Source organism: Bombina bombina, chromosome 1 (genome assembly GCF_027579735.1).
Source record: "Bombina bombina isolate aBomBom1 chromosome 1, aBomBom1.pri, whole genome shotgun sequence".
In the NCBI taxonomy this organism is placed as follows: Eukaryota; Metazoa; Chordata; class Amphibia; order Anura; family Bombinatoridae; genus Bombina; species Bombina bombina.
In genome coordinates, this window is record NC_069499.1 from 730,368,837 (window position 1) to 730,391,950 (window position 23,114).

Here is a 23,114-nt window from a genome sequence, read left to right on the forward strand (position 1 = left end):
TTAGCAGCCTTCTGATATTTTTGATATATTCGATCGGCAAAATGTAACCAGATATGAAAATATCTAATTCTGTGGTATACACTATAACAGCAATATAATTTCCCCAGCAAATATCAGAATAGAAATAGAGGTTCATTTATTCTATATCACGTTGTTTATATATGTGGGTTTATGTGTATATATGTATGTATGCATATGGGTGGGTGAACATATTCATAGGTGTCATTTAGTCTATGTATATAAGCATATATCCATTTTTAACAACTAGGTTTTATGTTTTTAGTTCATTGGTGTGTATATTCAATCTAGGTATACCCTAAAAAAGTATTATTTTTGGTTTTGTATATTGTATGATATAATGTACTATATGTCTACCACAATCACACATACAATTTTATTGTGTAACTTATTATTGATGTAAGGGTATTTACCCGCTGAATGGGAATACTGTACAGATAGTATCTGTGTAATATAGGTATCAGTAAACAACTAATAATGGCTATTTTATTGGTTAGGTATGTATATGTATGAACATTCACGAGAGTATAATTCTTTTATTTTTATTTTTTATTCTCTTTTTTATTGTTTTTAAACTTTCATATTATTCACGCCTCTATTGGTAGGTTTTGGATCATTAACAGAGATGCTAGATAACAGAATCACACTTTTCTATATTATCCACTGTTATTTATAGTAACGTATCACAATCCATTTGATGCGCGATATATTTATATTCATATATATATATATAATCATGTCTCAGGTGAATTAACACTGTATATACAATCTTTTCGAATTTCCACATATAGATATATATATATAAAGAATTAGAAGTTAAGGTTTCACTGAGATCTAATATAAATATTTATGTAATACCACTGTATATATGTTTTTCACTTATTATTAAGTCACTTATATTTATAGTTGAATAAGGTAACATTGATCATAGTATGTTAGCCCTAGTAGTAATCGCATACATGATCACCGCAAATATAATTGTCACTAACAGTTGGAATATAAGCTAGTAAGTCCATAATTGATACCCAGACATCTTGCGCAATAGTTTTTCCCCCTTTCAAAATGACATTTAACGTAATAACAAGTTAGTGGTATACACGCTATTAGGGACCTCATACTTACACACTCATTCAGTAATCGCGTGAACGAGTCATATCATGACACGATATACGTATTGATGGGGGAGTCACCAGAGTATTAGACCATACAGGATAGTGATTAGTTCACGAATACACACCTACAATGGAGGCGTGGCTGTATTTCGACTGGTAGTGGCAGCAATAAAAAAGCCGGTTTTGAACATTTTAAGTATGCCTGATGAAACGGCCAGGAGAGCCGAGAAACGCGTTGCAAAATTGACAAAAAATATTTCCTTGCTTGTCAAAGACATTGTTATTTCTCAAGCCTGTATACGAACATGTTTTATTAAAGTATTTTGGTTTTACTAAATACTTTTGGTCTTTAATATATACGCTGAAAACAAGCAAGCCACTACCAGGAGTTGACGGTTTCCTGAATACCGGAGAAGAGCTAGCTGGTTTGCTCTGATTACCAGCCCGCTTCCACAAGCACATTGGTGTGCTGTGAAACTGTGTGAGTACCCTGCACATATATTGCCAGCAGTTCAGTGTGTTCCAGTACATACAGATACACACATTTGTGCGCCTCTTTTTCATCCATTTCTAGTAAATTGTAACATGTTGGTTTATTGTTATTCTTTAAGATATTAACCATGTTTTGTGGGGGGTTATAAATTTAATTTCTTAATTTGTATATATGTTGGAGATGATTAGTTACTTTACCTGTTTAATTGCGGTTACGGTGATCACAAAAAAAAGAGGAAGGCCACTTGTTACTGGGCTTGTTGGTGTATCTACAATCGCCTGTAAAAATAATGAATTTTTCATGCATTACAAAGCAACTGAATTGATTTGAGTAAAGTAAAACAGTGATATAATTAATCACCAATATCAGAAAGGTCCTAAAGCCTGCCATGCAAAACACTTCTATAGTGTTATAGTCATATTGGTACCTTTAATTAGCATTAAAGGGATACTAAACACAAATTGTAAACCACATGATTATAAACCTTTATATACAAGAATCATTTTGCAATAAAAACTTCTGCTTTAATTTGTCAAATAAGTATATTGTTTTGTTTATTCTTTTCACTGATTTCTCTGTCCCCAGAACAAAAGAACCCCTGCTAACCAATCACAAACTAATATTTAGCTAGAGCACAAACTCTGTTTGCACATGTGCAGACTGGGGTAACCTGCACTCTTGTATTCCCTTAAGAAGGTTTAGCACTGATTCAGCATAGCTACTATTGCAGAGTAATTTGCTTTTGTGACTGTTGATGCAAAACTGATAATCCACCTTTTTAAAAGCATGTGACACCATAGAAGCTTAGAGAGGGAGGGAAAAGTAAACAAAAGCTCACATAAATTGCCTAAAAGTATTAAACCAAGCCTTCCTGAGAGAAAGTGAAACAAACACATTTTTAGATGCATTTTACAACAAAAAGATGCAAGATAAATAATGAATGTGTATTGCAATAATGTTTCACTTGCAATAATTAAACATTTTATGCATTGTTAAAATGTCAAGTTTAACGGCTTTTTAAATTGCTGGGCAAAACTTAAATAGAATGGTTACTACTCAACATTTATTTCCTCCTGTGCCTGCAGCTCTTTATTTTAAACCCTTACTGGATGGGATCTGCCATCTTGTAAATGAGGTATTCTTGCACTCTGACTTAAGCAGCTCACATTTACAGATCAGTGACGTTGCCGGCTGTGTGGTGGCTGTATTGTACACTGTTAGTGTGTAAAATGCAAAAGCAGAAGTTTTGCATTTTTAAAGTGGCTGCTCTGCTCTTTTTAATGTGGCTTTTTTTTATTTGTTATATACATTTTAAACTATGCATAAAACAAAAAACTATCAACTTCCAGCTCTGTATGAGTGTTTACCCGAAGTGCACAACGCAGCAGAAAACCGACATCATCACTGACCTGTGAATTCTTAACACTTCTGTAATATTGTGCAAGAATATGCGAGCTCCATGATAGCGTTGCACAGAATGAAAATATGACCCTTCACCAAACAGCACCTGTAAAGCGGTAACCATTGTGTTGTAGTTGTGTCCTTTAAACTGGAACACTCACTGTGTCCAAACTATCTTAAAATATATATCCCATCAAAACATTTTCCTAACATTAGCAAATGCATAATTTAAAGGGAAAAACTAAACGTTCATGATTCAGATAGGGCATGCAATTTTAAACAACTTTACAATTTACTTTTATCATCAAATTTGCTTTGTCTTCTTGTTATTCTTTGCTAAAAGCTAAAGCTAGGTTGGCTCATATGCTAATTTCTAAGTCCCTAAAAGGCTGTCTGCATTTTGACAGTTTTTCACAGCTAGACAGCACTAGTTCCTGTGTGCAATATAGATAACATTTTGCTCACGCCCGTGGAGTTACCTAGCAGTCAGCACTGATTGGCTAAAATACAAGTCTGTCAAAATAACTGAAATAAGGGGGCAGTCTGCAGAGTTTCAGAAACAGGGTAGTCACAAAGGTAAAAAGTGTATTAATATAACAGTGTTGGTTATGCAAAATTGGGGAAATGGGTAATAAAGGGATTATCTATCATGTTACACAATAAAAATTCTGGAGTAGACTGTCCCTTTAAAATTAGTATTTACCTGTGATGTCACATTTGAGATATCTTTAAAATCTACTGTTCTTTGCGGTAAGCTATTATACAGATAAAATCAAATTATATTGAAATATGATTGCAGGGGGTCCTATTATTTCCGGATATGGTGATTCCACAATGTCATCAATTACTAGTGGGAATATCTCTCCTGTCCAGCAGGAGAAGAGCACCACAGCAAAGCTGTTAAATACCACTCCCCTTCCCATAATCCCCAGTTATTCGATCAAAGGGAAATGGAAAAAAGAATAATACAAAGGTGTAGAGGTGCCTGAGGTTTTGTAAAAAATAACAGTCTTAAAAATAAGGGTGGGGTTGTGGACTCGCCATATCCGGAAATAAATAAATGTATCAGGTAAGCATAAATTATGCTTTGTTTCCTAAGATATGGTGAGTCCACAACGTCATCAATTACTAAGTAGAAACACTAATTGGACAGAATACACTATCCAACAAAAGTATACACTTGATAGCACTCCAAAGTCCTAATATTAATAAAGCAATCTCAAAGACTAAAGGACATTGTCTCAATATTAGTTTGTGAGGGGGTCAGATAGAATGAAAATAAAATATAACTTTTATTAATATTATTAAAAACAACCAAAACATACAAGATACATACAATTAAAACTATGGAATGGAGGACGGTCAGCGTTTTCCGAGTAACAGGCTTGCGAGCTTGAATCATGGTCTCAATGACCGATTCAGAAAAACCACGCTTAGCCAAAACTAAGTGATCAATCTCCAAGCAGTCAGTTTCAGAGAAATGAGATTTGGATGGAAGAACCCTGAGTTAGAAGGTCCTTCCTCAGAGGCAGCCTCCAAGGAGGCAGGGATGACATGTTCACTAGGTCTGCATACCAGATCCTGCGAGGCGATGCAGGAGCTATTAGAATTACCTATGCTCTCTTCTGTTTGATACGAGCAATGACTTGTGGAAGAAGAACAAACGGAGGAAACAGATAAACTAGACTGAACCCCCAAGGCACCGCCAGAGTATCTATTGGAGCTGCCTGCGGATCTCTTGACCTTGAACCGTACCTTGGAAGCTTGGTGTTCTAACGAGACACTATCAGATCCAACTCCGGCACCCACACTTGAGGGTTAACCTGGAGAAACGCCTACAGAACGCGAGCCCACTCCCCGGGATGAAATGTCTGTCTGCTCAGAAAATCTGCTTCCCGATTGTCCACTCCTGGAATGTGGATTGCAGATAGACAACAATCGTACATTTCTGCCCACTGAATAATCCGAGCCACCTCCCTCATGGCTAAGGAACTCCAAGTTCCTCCCTGGTGGTTGATGTAAGCCACAGAGGTGATATTGTTCGACTGAAATATGATAAATTGGGCTAAAGCCAACTGAGGCCAAGCCTACAATCAGAGAATTGTAAATCGCTCTCAACTCCAAGATGTTTATGGGAAGAGCAGACTCCTCCCGAGTCCATAACCCCTGCGCCCTTAAGAAGTCCCAGACTGCTCCACAGCCTAGCAGGCTGGCATCCATGGTCACGATCACCCAAGGTCTCCAGAAGCATGTGCCCTGAGACACGGAAGAGAGTCTCTTGTTAACACATCTAGATCTATCCTCTGGGATAGAACCAAATGGTTTCCGTTCCATTGCTTGAGCATGCACAATTGCAGAGCTCTCAAATGGAATCGAGCAAAGGGAATGATGTCCATGGAAGTGACCATCAAACCAAATAATTCCATACATTGGGCTACAGATGGCTGAACAGAAGACTGAAGTGAGAGGCAAGCAGAAAGAATTTTGGATTTCCTGACCTCCGACAGACAAATCTTTATAATAAGGGAATCGATTATAGTCCCTAAGAATACCACCCTTGTAGCTGGAACAAGGGAACTCTTTCCCAGATTTACTTTCCCTCTGTGGGAACGTAGAAAATATAACAAGATCTCTATATGGTAGCTTGCTTGTTAAAAAGATGGCGCCTGAACCAGAATGTCGTCTACGTAAGGTGCTACTGCAATTCCCTGAGACCTGATCACTGCCAAGGGAGTACCCAGAATTTTTGAGAAAATTCTGGGAGCTGTGGCAAGGCCAAACGGAAGAGTCACAATCCCTGTGAATAGGAACATGAAGATAAGCTTCATTTAAGTCTATGGTCGTCATAAACTGACCTTCCTGAACCAAAGAAAGAATGGAACGGATGGTCTCCATTTTAAAGAACAGCACCCTGAGAAACCTGTTGAGACACTTTAGGTCTAAAATGGGACAAAAAGTTCCCTTGATTTGAATAGAATCTTAGACCTGTTCCTTTACTGGAACTGGAACAATCACTCCCAGAGAGAAAAGATCCTGAACGCAGTTCAAGAATGTCTCTCTTTTTACCTGATCTGCAGACAACCTTGAGAGGTGAAACCTGCCCCTGGGAGGTAGAAAATTAAATTCTATCTTGTGACCCTGAGAAACAATGCCCACAGCCCAAGAATCTGCGACATCTCGTAACCAAAAAAACAGGGAAAGTCTACCCCCACTTTATCCGACTCCGGACTGAGGGCCGACCCATCATGCTGACTTAGACACAGCTGAGGGTTTCTTAGATTGTTTCCCTTTGCTCCAGGATTGACCGGGTCTCCAAGAGGACTTGGATTGTTCCTGTTTGGAAGCAGAGGAGGAAGTATGTTGACCTTTGAAATTACGAAAGGAACGAAAATTACTTTGACGTCCCTTAAATCTAATCTTCTTGCCTTGCGGTAGATAAGATCCTTTTCCACCTGTAACACCAGATATTATTTCTGCCAGTCCAGGTCCAAACAAAAAGTCTTACGCCAAAAGCTTAGTCTTCGAGGAAACATGAGCTGACCAAGACTTAAGCCACAAGGCCCTGCGAGCCAAGACAGAGAAACTAGACATCTTGGTCCACAATTTAATAACTTGCATATTAGCATCAGAAATAAAAGAATTGGCTAGCTTAAGAGCCTTAATTTGATCCTGAATTTCCTCCAACAAAGTCTCCTCTAAAATAGATTCAGATAAAGCATTGCATTAATAACATGTTGTACTTGTCACTGTGGCAATACAAACTGCAGGTTGCAATTGAAGACCCTGACGCACATACATCTTCTTCAAATATACCTCCAGCTTCTTTTCCATCGGATTTTTAAAAGAGCAACTATCCTCTATAGGGATTGTAGTTCTCTTAGCCAGAAAAGAAACAGTCCCTTCTACTTTAGGCACCGTGCGCCAAGAATCCTTAATGGATTCAGCAATAGGAAACATCTTCTTAAAAACTGAAGATGGGGAATACGGAATCCCTGGTTTTTCCCATTCCTGCGCAATAATCTCCATCACACGATCTGGAACAGGAAACACTTCCGTAGAGGAAGATACATCATAGACTCTATTAAGCTTACTAGATTTCTTAGGGTTAACTACAACAGGAGTCAGAATCATCTAAAGTAGTCAAAACCTCTTTATAAAACCTAAAGGTGTTCAAGCTTAAACCTAAAGCTTACTTCTTCCACCTCAGACAAAAGATTAACACTGTCAGAATCAGAAATTTCACCCTCAGAAGGAACTGAAGTAACATCCTCCGTAGAATTATTAGGATCAACCTGCATAGAAGATGCTGGAACAGGAACTTTACAATCTATTAAGTGTTTAGTTTTCCTCTTGCATTTTCCTAAAACAGGAAAGGCAGATAAAGCTGCAGATACTGCAGAAGATATCTGTGCAGCAAAATCTGCATGCAAATATACCCCACCAGGAGGTTGATAGGAACCACAGGGCACTGCATGTGACGCCATAGAGGCTTGGGACGTTTGAGGAGAATGCTGCGGCACTGCCTGAAAAGCATTAGGCTCATAAGGCAATAATTTTTCTCTACATTGTAGCGTTCTAGCTAAACAAGTAGTACAAAATTGCAAGGAGAAACAATTTGCCCCTTTAAACATAATAAACATTTATTAAAAACAATTTCATCAATATCCATGTCCATAGCTAAGAAAAATCAGCCCCAAAAATAAATTTGAATAAAGGATAACTGTCACTTTAAGAGAAACGAAAAAAGCAACAAAAAAAAAAAGTACTGAGGTGTCTACTGCAATTCCAGGAGACTTGAAGAGGACACAGAGACTGCAGCAACAACACAGAGACACTTATCCGCTCCACATAACTGAAACACAAGGATCACATGACCAGCACATCTGGAAAAGAGCATACAAGAAGAAAGGCATGAAATTTAAAAGACATAGCAACAACCGTTACCACATAAACAAACATTTGCCAAAAATTTAAAATTTAGCAGCGACCAGTCTTAACGTGCAAATCCCAAATCACATAGTGCCTGCATACTGCCTATTGAATCCTATTCAAAGGATTACTGAATCACATAAATACAAAAACTGCAGAAAATAAATAATGAACCTTTAAAAAGTACAAATTCCCCTATACCTAGAAGACAAAAAAGCACTTACCTGCAGTCTAGCTGTTCGGCAGGAAGACAGCTCACAAGGCGTGAAAGGACACAAACTCCTAACAGAGACCTATGGAAAAAAGAAAGAACAGAGTAATAAACTCTGGCTTCCTACACTTAGGGGAGCAATATGTTAGGAAACAAAGTAAGCACCACCTTACAGCTTCCTAACTGCTTAAAAACCACCACTACTCAGGGATAGGCACGGACCGAGGCTGTGGCGGACATTTCCCAAAGTACAGACGATAGTGAAGGACACCAAGGTACATTTCAAATTAAAAACATGAAAAAACATGGTGGAATAGTCATCCAGCAGAAGTAGTAGAGACAGTGAAGTAGTTTAAACATGTGTGGGATAGGCATAAGGTTATGCTAGATATAAGATAAGGCCAGGAACTAATGAAAGTACTCAGAAAATTGGGCAGACTAGATAGGTCGAATGGTTCCTATTTGCCAACATATTCTATGTTTCTATAAGTCAAGAGAGCGACACTTTGCTGTCAAATGGGCTGCACGTTGGATGCCCCTGGTCTAGTTCCACAAGTACAAATTAGTCATCTAATCAAACAAGTTTAAAATAAAATTTATATAAAGACTGCTTTTGGTATTACCTTTTATTTATTTTTTGTTATTTTGAGAGTCTGCAACTCCTGACCAAACCCACCAACCTTGATGTTAATTGCATGATCATCATGGTTGGTTACTTACTTGGTTACGTAAGGTTTCCAGAGTAGGCAGCGGTCTTCTACACACAGACACCAGCACCACGCTGCCACACAGATCAAGGAATTGGGATGGGTCATGACTCACGGTTAGTTGACTGCAGGCAGCTTGCTTCTTCCCTCACTTTTCCGCTACTAAGCATGGCGCCACTTGGGTCAAGGAGGAGTGAGGACCAGCATTCATCTGTCCTACTCCTCCCTCCCCTCCGCAAAATGGTTGGCTGTATGGACACCTTGCCTATTCCTGCCACTACTCTGCAGCAGAGATTTCACATGGACTACAGCTATACCCAAATCCTTGCTTGCAGGTAAAACTATCCCCATAAAGGATTTAATTTCTTCAGACTCCAAACTTCACCTCCTCCATTGACAGAGGCAAAGAGAATGCCTCAGGATAATAGGAGGGGGAGTGGTATTTAACAGCTTTGCTGTGGTGCTCTTTTCCGCCTCCTGCTGGACAGGAGAGATATTCCCAATAGTAATTGATGACGTCATGGACTCACCATATTTTAGCAAAGAAATTGATAATGTTGAGCTATGCATTGTATAATAATTGTGTAAACACAAGTATGGTGTATTCTTTTTAGCACATGACAAAAACTGTGGTTTCACACTGTATTGTTGTCATAAAACTTGTTAAAGGGTAGGTAAAAGTTGCAATTCACAGCAGGTAACTCATGAATAATAGATTGTGATTAATACTGAACATTTCTCTAGGCTATAACATTTTTGTCTCTTAAAGATAATATAAAGGCATAATCATAAATATGCATGCACTCAAAAAATAAAATAACTAATAAAAAACCTTTTATAAAATATAAATATATATTTATTAAAGATGGTGGCCCTTCCAAAATTGCTTTATATGAAATTAATACATTAATTTAATGATGCCATTGAGGTGTGGGGGCGTCTTCGCCTTCATTAAGTAATATGGTATCACTGGTAAGCGTTAAATTAGTATTGGATTGGCTAGCTGGGTTTTGCTACCCCTACCTTGGAGACTCACTCCACCTATTCCATATAATGTTCCTACCTCATGTGGAGTTTTCCTCTCTGCCCATTTATATGAAACAAAATGTATTATATATGGACACTCCTCAGGCCTGGGCCAATGTTTTTAAATTGTGGAGTGTGCAGAGAATGGCTAGTAGATATCTGTCAATTCAGGGGAACTTTAGTTTTTTTACCAGGGTATACTACTGCTGCATTTAGACTATGGCAAACTAAAAACCTCACAACAGTAACACAACTTATTAAACCACTTAACTTGCAGGTCCTCTCCTTTCAGGACTTGCAGAGTTTGTACAATATACCACCTTCACATAAATTTACATACTATCAATGAATACCCGGGGTTTTCAAACCTGTCCTCAGGCCTCCCTAAACAGGCCAGATTTTCAGGGTATCTGAATTCAAGCACAGTTAAAATAATTAGCTGATTAGTAAACATGGTTATTAAACTTCTCTCACCCAAGGAAATCTTGAAAAACTGACCTGTTAGGGATGCCTGAGAATATGTTTGAAAACCACTGGTGAAGACACTATATAGTGAAACTGACAGTTGAAGGTTTACAGACTGTAGACTCACCAAATGTTGATAAGCTTTATACAGTAGCCAAACAAGTATCCCACTCAATATCGCATATTTACAATTTGATCATAGCACACTTTAAATCAGCATCCCTTCAAACAATTCTCCTTAAATGGCAAACGTTAAGACTTCTTGATGTTGATGTATCTCAAATCACCTGCAAAGTTAGGGAAACTACTCTATCTGTGACTTCAAAAGACATAGGGGCATATTTATCAAGCTCTGAATGAAGCTTGATGCCCCGTGTTTCTGGCGAGCCTGCAGACTCGCCAGAAACAGCAGTTATAAAGCAGCGGTCACAAAGACCGCTGATCCATAACCTGTCCATCTGCTCTGAGCAGGTGGACAGACATCGCCGGAAATCAACTCGATCGAGTGCGATCGGGTTGATTTACACCCCCTGCTGGCGGCCTATTGGCCACGAGTCTGCAGGGGGTGGCGTTGCACCAGCAGCTCTTGTGAGCTGCTGGTGCCAATGCTGAATATGGCGAGCGTATTGCTCGCCGTATTCAGCGAGGTCTGTCGGACCTGATCCGCACTGTCGGATCAGGTCCGACAGACCTTGATAAATAGAGGCCATAGACTTAAAATGGCTGCACTGAGCTTATATAACTCTTCAGCCCCGATCTAAATGGGTGCCAGGGGCATTAGATGTCTAGACCAAATGCTCACCAGACTGGATACACTTAATGTGGGACTGTCCTAAGCTGGGGTGGTATTGGAGTAGAATAGCCTATTGGTTAACTAAAGTTAGAATTACAGGCCAACAGGTAGTTTTTCTTGTGCACTCGGAACCAAGCGCTAAATATGATATTTATTAATTCAGTCCTCCTGGTGGTAAGGCAATTGCTTTTGTGCTGTTAGGAAGACAAGAGAACTCTTCTTTTTATAAGTGGCTTAAAAATATACATTTACAAATAATAGTCGAACAAGTAAATATCTCAGGAAATATTGAAAGAAGAATCAAACGGTTTATTCAAAAAACATAATTTATGCTTACCTGATAAATTTATTTCTCTTGTAGTGTATCCAGTCCACGGATCATCCATTACTTGTGGGATATTCTCCTTCCCAACAGGAAGTTGCAAGAGGATCACCCACAGCAGAGCTGCTATATAGCTCCTCTCCTCACTGCCATATCCAGTCATTCGACCGAAACAAGCCGAGAAAGGAGAAACCATAGGGTGCAGTGGTGACTGTAGTTTAATTAAAATTTAGACCTGCTTGAAAAGGACAGGGAGGGCCGTGGACTGGATACACTACAAGAGAAATAAATTTATCAGGTAAGCATAAATTATGCTTTCTCTTGTTAAGTGTATCCAGTCCACGGATCATCCATTACTTGTGGGATACCAATACCAAAGCTAAAGTACACGGATGATGGGAGGGACAAGGCAGGAACTTAAACGGAAGGAACCACTGCCTGTAGAACCTTTCTCCCAAAAACAGCCTCCGAAGAAGCAAAAGTATCAAATTTGTAAAATTTGGAAAAGGTATGAAGCGAAGACAAAATCGCAGCCTTGCAAATCTGTTCAACAGAGGCCTCATTTTTAAAGGCCCAGGTGGAAGCCATAGCTCTAGTAGAATGAGCTGTAATCCTTTCAGGAGGCTGCGGTCCAGCAGTCTCATAGGCTAAACGGATTATACTCTGAAGCCAAAAAGAAAGAGAGGTGGCCGAGGCCTTTTGACCTCTCCTCTGTCCAGAGTAAACAACAAACAGGTTAGATGTTTGACGAAAATCTTTAGTAGCCTGTAAGCAAAACTTCAAGGCACGGACTATGTCTAGATTATGCAAAAGACGTTCCTTCTTCGAAGAAGGATTAGGACATAATGATGGAACAACAATCTCTTGATTGATATTCTTGTTAGAAACCACCTTAGGTAAAAACCCAGGTTTTGTACGCAGAACTACTTTATCTGAATGAAAAATCAGATAAGGAGAATCACAATGTAAGGCAGATAACTCTGAGACTCTTCGAGCCGAGGAAATAGCCATCAGAAAAAGAACTTTCCATGATAGAAGTTTGATATCAATAGAATGAAGTGGTTCAAACGGAACCCCTTGAAGAACTTTAAGAACCAAGTTTAAGCTCCATGGAGGAGCAACAGGTTTAAACACAGGCTTAATTCTAACTAAAGCCTGACATAATGCCTGAACGTCTGGAACTTCTGCCAGACGCTTATGTAAAAGAATAGACAGAGCAGAAATCTGTCCCTTTAAAGAACTAGCTGATAATCCTTTGTCCAAACCCTCTTGGAGGAAGGACAATATCCTAGGAATCCTAACCCTACTCCATGAGTAATTCTTGGATTCACACCAATGAAGATATTTACGCCATATCTTTTGGTAAATCTTCCTGGTGACAGGCTTTCGTGCCTGTATTAAGGTATCAATTACTGACTCGGAGAAGCCACGCTTTGATAGGATCAAGCGTTCAATCTCCATGCAGTCAGTCTCAGAGAAAGTAGATTCGGATGATTGAAAGGACCTTGTATTAGAAGGTCTTGTCTCAGAGGCAGAGTCCATGGTGGAAAGGATGACAAGTCCACTAGGTCTGCATACCAGGTCCTGCGTGGCCACGCAGGCGCTATCAATATCACCGATGCTCTCTCCTGTTTGATTTTGGCAATCAGACGAGGGAGCAGAGGAAACGGTGGAAACACATAAGCCAGGTTGAAGAACCAAGGCGCTGCTAGAGCATCTATCAGTGCCGCTTCTGGGTCCCTGGACCTGGATCCGTAACAAGGAAGCTTGGCGTTCTGGCGAGAAGCCATGAGATCCAATTCTGGTTTGCCCCAACGGAGAACCAATTGAGCAAACACCTCCGGATGGAGTTCCCACTCCCCGGATGAAAAGTCTGACGACTTAGAAAATCCACCTCCCAGTTCTGGGATATGGATCGCTGACAGGTGGCAAGAGTGAGACTCTGCCCAGCGAATTATCTTTGAGACTTCCAACATCGCTAGGGAACTCCTGGTTCCCCCTTGATGGTTGATGTAAGCCACAGTCGTGATGTTGTCCGACTGAAATCTGATGAACCTCAGTGTTGCTAACTGAGGCCAAGCTAGAAGAGCATTGAATATTGCTCTTAACTCCAGAATATTTATTGGTAGGAGTTTCTCCTCCTGAGTCCATGAACCCTGAGCCTTCAGGGAGTTCCAGACTGCACCCCAACCTAGAAGGCTGGCATCTGTTGTTACAATTGTCCAATCTGGTCTGCGAAAGGTCATACCCTTGGACAGAAGGACCCGAGATAACCACCAGAGAAGAGAATCTCTGGTTTCCTGATCCAGATTTAGTAGAGGGGACAAATCTGTGTAATCCCCATTCCACTGACTGAGCATGCATAATTGCAGCGGACTGAGATGCAGGCGCACAAATGGCACTATGTCCATCGCCGCTACCATTAAGCCGATTACTTCCATGCACTGAGCCACCGCGGGGCGCGGAATGGAGTGAAGAACACGGCAAGCATTTAGAAGTTTTGATAACCTAGACTCAGTCAGGTAAATTTTCATTTCTATAGAATCTATTAGAGTCCCTAGGAAGGAAACCCTTGTGAGAGGAGATAGAGAACTCTTTTCTTCGTTCACTTTCCACCCATGCGACCTCAGGAATGCCAGAACTATCTCTGTATGAGATTTGGCAATTTGAAAGCTTGACGCCTGTATCAGGATGTCGTCTAGGTAAGGAGCCACCGCTATGCCTCGCGGTCTTAGGACCGCCAGAAGTGAGCCCAGAACCTTTGTAAAAATTCTTGGGGCTGTAGCCAACCCGAATAGAAGAGATACAAATTGGTAATGCCTGTCTAAAAAGGCAAACCTCAGGAACTGATGATGATTCTTGTGAATCGGAATGTGAAGGTAGGCATCCTTTAAGTCCACTGTGGTCATGTATTGACCCTCTTGGATCATGGGTAAAATGGTTCGAATAGTTTCCAGCTTGAATGACGGAACTCTGAGGAATTTGTTTAGGATCTTTAGATCCAAAATTGGTCTGAAGGTTCCCTCTTTTTTGGGAACCACAAACAGATTTGAATAAAACCCCTGTCCTTGTTCCGTCCGCGGAACTGGATGGATCACTCCCATTACAAGGAGGTCTCGTACGCAGCTTAGGAATGGCTCTTTCTTTATCTGGTTTGCAGATAATCTTGAAGGGTGAAATCTCCCTTGTGGAGGAGAAGCTTTGAAGTCCAGAAGATATCCCTGAGATATGATCTCCAACGCCCAGGGATCCTCAACATCTCTTGCCCACGCCTGGGCGAAGAGAGAGAGTCTGCCCCCTACTAGATCCGTTGTTGGATAGGGGGTTCCTCCTTCATGCTGTCTTAGAGGCAGCAGCAGGCTTTCTGGCCTGCTTGCCCTTGTTCCAGGACTGGTTAGGTTTCCAGGCCTGCTTGGATTGAGCAAAAGTTCCCTCTTGTTTTGAAGCAGAGGAAGCTGATGCTACACCTGCCTTGAAATTTCGAAAGGCACGAAAATTAGACTGTTTGGCCCTTGATTTGGCCCTGTCCTGAGGAAGGGTATGACCCTTACCTCCGGTAATGTCAGCAATAATTTCTTTCAAACCAGGCCCGAATAAGGTCTGCCCCTTGAAAGGAATGTTGAGTAATTTAGACTTTGAAGTCACATCAGCTGACCAGGATTTGAGCCATAGCGCCCTACGCGCCTGGATGGCGAATCCGGAATTCTTAGCCGTTAGTTTAGTCAAATGAACAATGGCATCAGAAACAAATGAGTTAGCTAGCTTAAGTGTTCTAAGCTTGTCAATAATTTCAGTCAATGGAGCTGTATGGATGACCTCTTCCAGGGCCTCAAACCAGAACGCCGCCTCAGCAGTGACAGGCGCAATGCATGCAAGGGGCTGTAAAATAAAACCTTGTTGAATAAACATTTTCTTAAGGTTACCCTCTAATTTTTTATCCATTGGATCTGAAAAAGCACAACTGTCCTCGACCGGGATAGTGGTACGCTTTGCTAGAATAGAAACTGCTCCCTCCACCTTAGGGACTGTCTGCCATAAGTCCCGTGTAGTGGCATCTATTGGAAACATTTTTCTAAATATAGGAGGTGGGGAAAAGGGCACACCGGGTCTATCCCACTCCTTACTAATAATTTCTGTAAGCCTTTTAGATATTGGAAAAGCATCAGTACTCACCGGCACTGCATAGTATTTATCCAGTCTACACAATTTCTCTGGCACTGCAATTGTGTCACAGTAATTCAGAGCAGCTAAAACCTCCCCAAGCAATACACGGAGGTTCTCAAGCTTAAATTTAAAATTAGAAATCTCTGAATCAGGTCTCCCCGATTCAGAGATGTCCCCCACAGACTGAAGCTCTCCGTCCTCAGGTTCTGCATATTGTGACGCAGTATCAGACATGGCTCTTACAGCATCTACGCGCTCTGTATCTCGTCTAACCCCAGAGCTATCGCGCTTGCCTCTCAATTCAGGCAATCTGGATAATACCTCTGACAGGGTATTATTCATGATTGCAGCCATGTCCTGCAAAGTAATCGCTATGGGCGTCCCTGATGTAATTGGCGCCATATTAGCGTGCGTTCCTTGAGCGGGAGGCGAAGGGTCCGACACGTGGGGAGAGTTAGTCGGCATAACTTCCCCCTCGACAGACCCCTCTGGTGACAATTCTTTTATAGATAAAGACTGATCTTTACTGTTTAAGGTGAAATCAATACATTTAGTACACATTCTCCTATGGGGCTCCACCATGGCTTTTAAACATAATGAACAAGTAGTGTCCTCTGTGTCAGAAATGTTTGTACAGACTAGCAATGAGACTAGCAAGCTTGGAAAACACTTTAAACCAAGTTAACAAGCAATATAAAAAAACGTTACTGTGCCTTTAAGAGAAACAAATTGACAAAATTTGAAATAACAGTGAAAAAAGGCAGTTACACTAACAAAATTTTTACAGTGTATGTAACAAGTTAGCAGAGCATTGCACCCACTTGCAAATGGATGATTAACCCCTTAATACCAAAAACGGAATAATAAATGACAAAAACGTTTTTAAACACAGTCACAACAACTGCCACAGGTCTCCTGTGGTTGTTACCCTCCTCAAAAACGACTTTTGAAGCCTTTTGAGCCCTTCAGAGACGTCCTGTATCATGCAGAAGGAAGCTGAATGTCTCTGTCTGTAATTCTAACTGCGCAGAAAAGCGCTAAAATAGGCCCCTCCCACTCATATTACAACAGTGGAAAGCCTCAGGAAACAGTTTCTAGGCAAAAATCAAGCCAGCCATGTGGAAAAAAACTAGGCCCCAATAAGTTTTGTCACCAAACATATATAAAAACGATTAACATGCCAGCAAACGTTTTATATTACATTTTTATAAGAGTATGTATCTCTGTTAATAAGCCTGATACCAGTCGCTATTAAATCACTGCATTTAGGCTTAACTTACATTAATCCGGTATCAGCAGCATTTTTCTAGAAATATGTTAACTGCACATACCTTATTGCAGGAAAACCTGCACGCCATTCCCCCTCTGAAGTTACCTCACTCCTCAGAATATGTGAGAACGGCAGTGGATCTTAGTTACTTCTGCTAAGATCATAGAAATCACAGGCAGATTCTTCTTCTAATGCTGCCTGAGATAAAACAGTACACTCCGGTACCATTTAAAAATAAACTTTTGATTGAAGTTAAAAAACTAACTATAATACACCACTCTCCTCTTACTACCTCCATCTTTATTGAGAGTTGCAAGAGAATGAATGGATATGGCAGTGAGGGGAGGAGCTATATAGCAGCTCTGCTGTGGGTGATCCTCTTGCAACTTCCTGTTGGGAAGGAGAATATCCCACAAGTAATGGATGATCCGTGGACTGGATACACTTAACAAGAGAAATGGGAAGTTTATCTGCTATACTTTTATGAAATAGGTTAATATATCCATTTAGAAATAGCATAATTATTCTACAGAAAAAACTTGCTGAGTAGATGGTGCATCACAGACTAAGTTAAACTGACCTACTATTCTCTTTTCTTTATTGCTGCTCTTCTCTTCATCATAGTGGGCATTTGAGAGTGGAAGTGGATAGGTGTTGGTCTGTAGGTACTCCGAGTAAGTAAATATGGTGAGTAGGACTCTATTCTTTTCCATGAAATGCTTGTCATTGTATTCAGTACACTTGTGCAGAACTCCTTGTAGTTAGTTTAATATTTTAGCTAGCTTAATTTAGTCTTTGGATTAGGTTATGTCAATTTAATGTTTGTTTTGTTAATTTTATTTATTTTATTGCAAAATTTGAAATTAAACTTAAGTAGGACACACCAATTAAACGGACACTTGAAGATCTCATCTATGTGAGTGAAAACAGCTTTGATTGTAAACTTAATTTCACATTGTATGTAACTGAGAGCTGCTTTACTATGTTACTCAGTGATTACATGTATGCGCTAAGGTTTTACTTATTAAATAAAAAAAAACATAATTTATGTAAGAACTTACCTGATAAATTAATTTCTTTCATATTGGAAAGAGTCCATGAGCTAGTGACGTATGGGATATACATTCTTACCAGGAGGGGGCAAAGTTTCCCAAACCTCAAATGCCTATAGATACACCCCCCCCCACACCCACAACTCAGTTTAACGAATAGCCAAGTAGTGAGGCGATAATAAAAAGGAGTAAAAAAGCATACAAAAGAGGAACTGGAAATATAATTGTGCTTTTATACCAAAAAAACATAACCATCATAAAAACGGTGGGCCTCATGAACTCTTGCCAATATGAAAGAAATGAATTTATCAGGTAAGTTCTTACATAAATTATGTTTTCTTTCATGTAATTTGCAAGAATCCATGAGCTAGTAACGTATGGGATAGAAATACCCAAGATGTGGAAGTCCACAGAAGAGTCACTAGAGAGGGAGGGATACAATAACAACAGCTATTTCCATTTAAATCCACAAAATAATTAAGTTTTTCTTAAAAAAAATGAAATAAAAATCAGTAGAATCAAACTGAGACAGCTGCCTGAAGAACTTTTCTACCAAAGACTGCTTCAGACGAAGCAAAATACATAAAAATGGTAAAAACAATAAAAGTAAGCAAAGAAGACCAAATTACTGATTTGCAAATTTGAACAACCGAAGCTTCATTCTGAAAAAGCCCAAGAAATGGCGACTGAACTTAGTAGAATGAGCTGTAAATCTCTGAGGCGAAGCCTGCCCTGCCTCCAAATAAGCCTTGAGAAACAGAAGCTTTAACGAGGATGCCAAATAAATGGGAGAGGATTTCTAACCTTCTCTGGAACCAGAAAAACACAAATAGACTAGAAGTCTTCTGAAATCCTAGTAACATTGATAAAGAATTATAAAGCTCTTTCCACATCCAAAGGATGTAAAGAACACACAAAGAATTATTTAGGATTAGGACATAAGGAAGGAAAAACAATGTCTCTACTAATGTTGTTCAAATTCACAACCTTAGGAAAAAAGAAGTCTACAAAACAACTTATCTAGATGAAAAAAACAGATAAAGGAGACACACAAGAGAGAGCTGATAAATCAGAAACTGTTGTAGCAGAAGAGATAGTAAAAAGAAACAAAACTTTCCAAGAAAGTAGATAATCTTCAAAGAAAATATAGGCTCAAAAGAAAGAGTCTACAAAATCTTTAAACCAAATAAGACTCCAAAAAGGAGAAATTAATAAATGAACAGGCTTGATACCAACCAAAGCCTGGACAAAAAAAGTGAATATCAGGAAGTTTAAACAATCTTTCTTGGAAATAAAACAGAAAGAACAGAGATTTGTCCCTTTAAAAAAAATCACAGACAAACTTATCCAAACCATCCTGAAAAAACTGTGAAATCCTAGGAATTCTAAAAGAATGCCAAGAGAATTTATGAGAAGAACACCAAAAAACATATAGGTTTTCTAAACCTGATAATACATGTTCTTTGAAACAGACTTATAAGCCTGCAAAATAGTGATAAAGACTAAGTCAGAGAAACCTCTATGACTAAACACTAATCAATTCCCATACTATCAAATTAGTAATTTGAGATCCTGATGGAAAAATAGCCCCTAAAACAAGAGGGTTGGCCAAAGAGAAAGCGGCCAAGGATGGCAACTGGACATCCTAACCAGATCCACATACCAAACCTGTGAGGCCATGCTGATGCTATCAGAAACACATGACACGTTGGAAATCACCCTTGGAGGAAAAAAAACAGAGGCAGAAATATGTAGTTAGGTTGCTAAACCAATACACTGCTAATGCATCCACCATCTCAGCCTGAGGATCCCTGGAACTGAAAAGGTACCTGGGAAATTGAGAACACACATCTGTATAGAGATACCATTCTCCCGGATGTAAATACTGATGGCTGAGATAATCCACCTCCCAAATGTCTAAACCCGAGAAAAAAATCGTAGAAATTAGGAGATGAATTCCATCTAAGAACGTATTCAAGATACTTCTTAATTGCTAATGAACTACAAGTCACTATTTATCGATTGACATATGCCACATTTGTGATATTGTCTGTCTGAAAGCAAAAAATGTAAAGTTCTCTCCTAAAAGAGGCCAAGCCTGAATAAGCTCTGAAAATAGCACAGAGTTCTAAAATATCTATTAAAAACCTCGCCTCTTGAAGTCTCCAAACCCCTTATGCTGTCAGAGACCCTCAGACAGCTCCACAATCTGTAAGATTTGCATCCATTAAGAATACAGTCAAGGAAGGACGAACAAAAGGAGGCCCTCTGAATAAAACAATAATAGACTAATCACCAAAACAGAGAGAGTAGAGTGTTAGGATTTAATAATATCAACTGTGATATCTGAAAACAATCCCTGTATAATTGATTTAGTTTGTAAAGCAAAAAGAGATCTCAGATGAAAAACAAGCAAAAGGGAACAACGCCCGATGCTGCAGTTATGAGACCTAAAACTTCCATGCACATAGCCACTGAAAGTAATGTTCTAGACTGTAAGATAGACAGGCTAACGCCATTTACAATTGACTTTTGTCCGATAAAGACAAAGACATGAAAACAGAATCCATCTAGAAACCCAAAAATAAGTGACCTTTGTCTAAGGAATCACAAAACTCTTAGGTAAATTAAATCCTCTAACCATGTCTTGAAAAAACAAAACTTAGTTGATTCATGAGAGATTCCAATAAAAGAAAAGTACATATATTTGAATACTGCTCTTTCATATGTATGTATTGGGTACTTGTAAAGCACGGCTAATCACACGTAAGGGACTAAAGACGCTGCTCATTTAAACAACCTCGGAGGGATGAAAGGCTGAATGGACCTCGCCGGGAATCGAACCTGCAACCCTTAGGTTGCTACAGAGCTTAGCCACAGTGCATTAGCATGCTGAGCTATCTGTCCAGCTTTAATAAAAGAAAAGTTTAAGCTAATACCAAAATACCATTCAAATAAGGAAGCACCACAATACCCTACTGTCTGAATACAGAAAGATTCATAAAGCTGTCGCTAGACCAAATGGAAAAGCGACAAATTGGTAAAGCTTATCTAAAAAAAGAGAATCTCAGAAACCACAAGTGGCCTGAATTAAATAAAATATGAGGATAAAATCCTGTAAAACGGAGTGGACATGAAATGACCTTGCTGAACAAAAAGGCATAATAGTCCTTATAATCGCCAACTTAAAAGTTGAGACTCTAACAAAACAATATAAAAGTCTTCAGATCCAAGATTGGACTGAATAAACCTTTCTTCTTTGGGACAAAGAATATAACTGAATAGAAACCCAAACCCTGTTCCTGCTAAAAGAACTGGTATAATCACTCCTTGAAAAAAATTCACAGAGTGTACTGAGAAAGAAAGATTCTTTCCATAGGATGTCTCATTCTAAAAATATATTCAAACCCTAAGAATAATATAGATTTTGGACTGAGTTCATCCAAAAACAATTTAATCTGCCCTCCACCAGAAGGACTGGTTTGAGAACCGCACCTTCATGCAGTCTAATAACTAGTAATTATATAGCGTTATTCTCTCAGAAGGATACAAAAAACGCTTTTTCAGTGCTTACACTCAGAGTTAACCAAATTAGCAGCTGATAAAAACTGTTTTTATTATTACCCAAATAAATAGTACACAATAAATTGACAAATAAAAAGCAGATTGAATCCACCACATCAATCCAACTGGATAAAACCCTCCTGGAGTTACCACCAAAAAACTCCCAGCAACAAATAATGATACATAGAAAAAAAGGAGGATATCCAAATATGCCAAAAAGTATAATTTATAATACTTTTTGGCATATTTGAATATCCTCCTTTTTTTCTATTTACACAATAAATTGACCTCAGAAGGCCGAAGGGCTGAAGGGCTGAATTAACCCTGCTGAAATATGAATGCATGATCCTTGGATCTAGAACAAGCATTTGTAATCAGGACATTCACCAACTGATCTACATCACCGGACTAAATGTAGGGCAGAAAAAATTCTAAACCTCAAAAAATAGTGGAGATAATGGAAATCCTAACAAGCTAGAGATAATAAAAATATATTTGAAATAATAATAGATATAGTAAACATAATACAATGAATATATCAGAGGTAAATAAACAGAGCTATATACTTGAGAATCTAAAACTGCTTATGCTAACTGTTCAACAACAAAAAGGTTGAAAAAAACAGTAATGTCAGCCACAGATAAGGCTGCGCTGAAAATATAAACAGTATGTGAATATACTCTACTAAGGATATATTCAAACTCTAAAGAATCCTAAAAATAAGTACCAATTTCCATAGAAATAGTAGTACAGTCCCAAAAGGGAATCAGGATAAACCATTCTTTAGAACATAATACAGATAATATTTTGAATAGGAAAAAAACCTCAGGAGCAAAGTAAAATCTTAAAATCCAGATTTTAAAATAACATAGTTTATTTATTTGTTTCTTAACAAATAACAAAGAATGTTCAAATGAAAAATAAGGAGAATTTTAAACAAAACTGACTCTTGATACAGGATCACTTGAACCAAAGAAAACCTTCATCAGTAGAATAAACTTAAGTATGCTGTCGGTCAGAACAAAATTAATTAAATCTTAACAATTTTGAAAAGACTTCGTAAGTTTACTTAAAGGCATAATAGCAGTCATAAACTTTTATGATATAAGCAACAACATGTGATGTTTGCAGATGAAATCAAAATACATGAACTGAATAAGTAAAAACAGTAAATGTCTTTGTACATGTAGAAACATTACTAGCATAAAATATGATAAATAAATGCCACATAATTGAGCTGAAGAAATAAAAACAGCTTAATAATGAAAAAAACACACTTAGCTTTGTAGAATTGTGCTTCAGGGCATCATAGTTTCTACACAGTAACATCAGAGTCAGGATCAGTATGAGACATCTCTTAAAATGTAACAGAAAAAGAAAAATAACATTAGGCAAAACATTCAATTTCCACAATGTAACAGTTTTAGTAGATAGAAAAACAAGGATAGTATTTTTTTAATTTAAACAAAAAATAAAATAAAAAAGCAGGCATAATAGCTTTCAAAATTCATGAAAACTGCAAGCTATAGAGGGGTAAAATAACAAAATTTTGGCGCCAATAAAAACGCATTACGCAAAAGGACGTTT

General features: G+C 38.8%; 1 protein-coding gene across 1 annotated transcript in view; it reads right to left on the reverse strand.

Annotated features, from left to right (window-relative positions):
- ATP11C (ATPase phospholipid transporting 11C) overlaps positions 1–23,114 on the reverse strand; it is a 345,758-nt gene that overhangs the window by 180,555 nt on the left and 142,089 nt on the right. Inside the window, 1 exon segment of the mRNA XM_053699245.1 lies at positions 1,821–1,901. Coding sequence (XP_053555220.1) covers positions 1,821–1,901 — 81 coding nt within the window.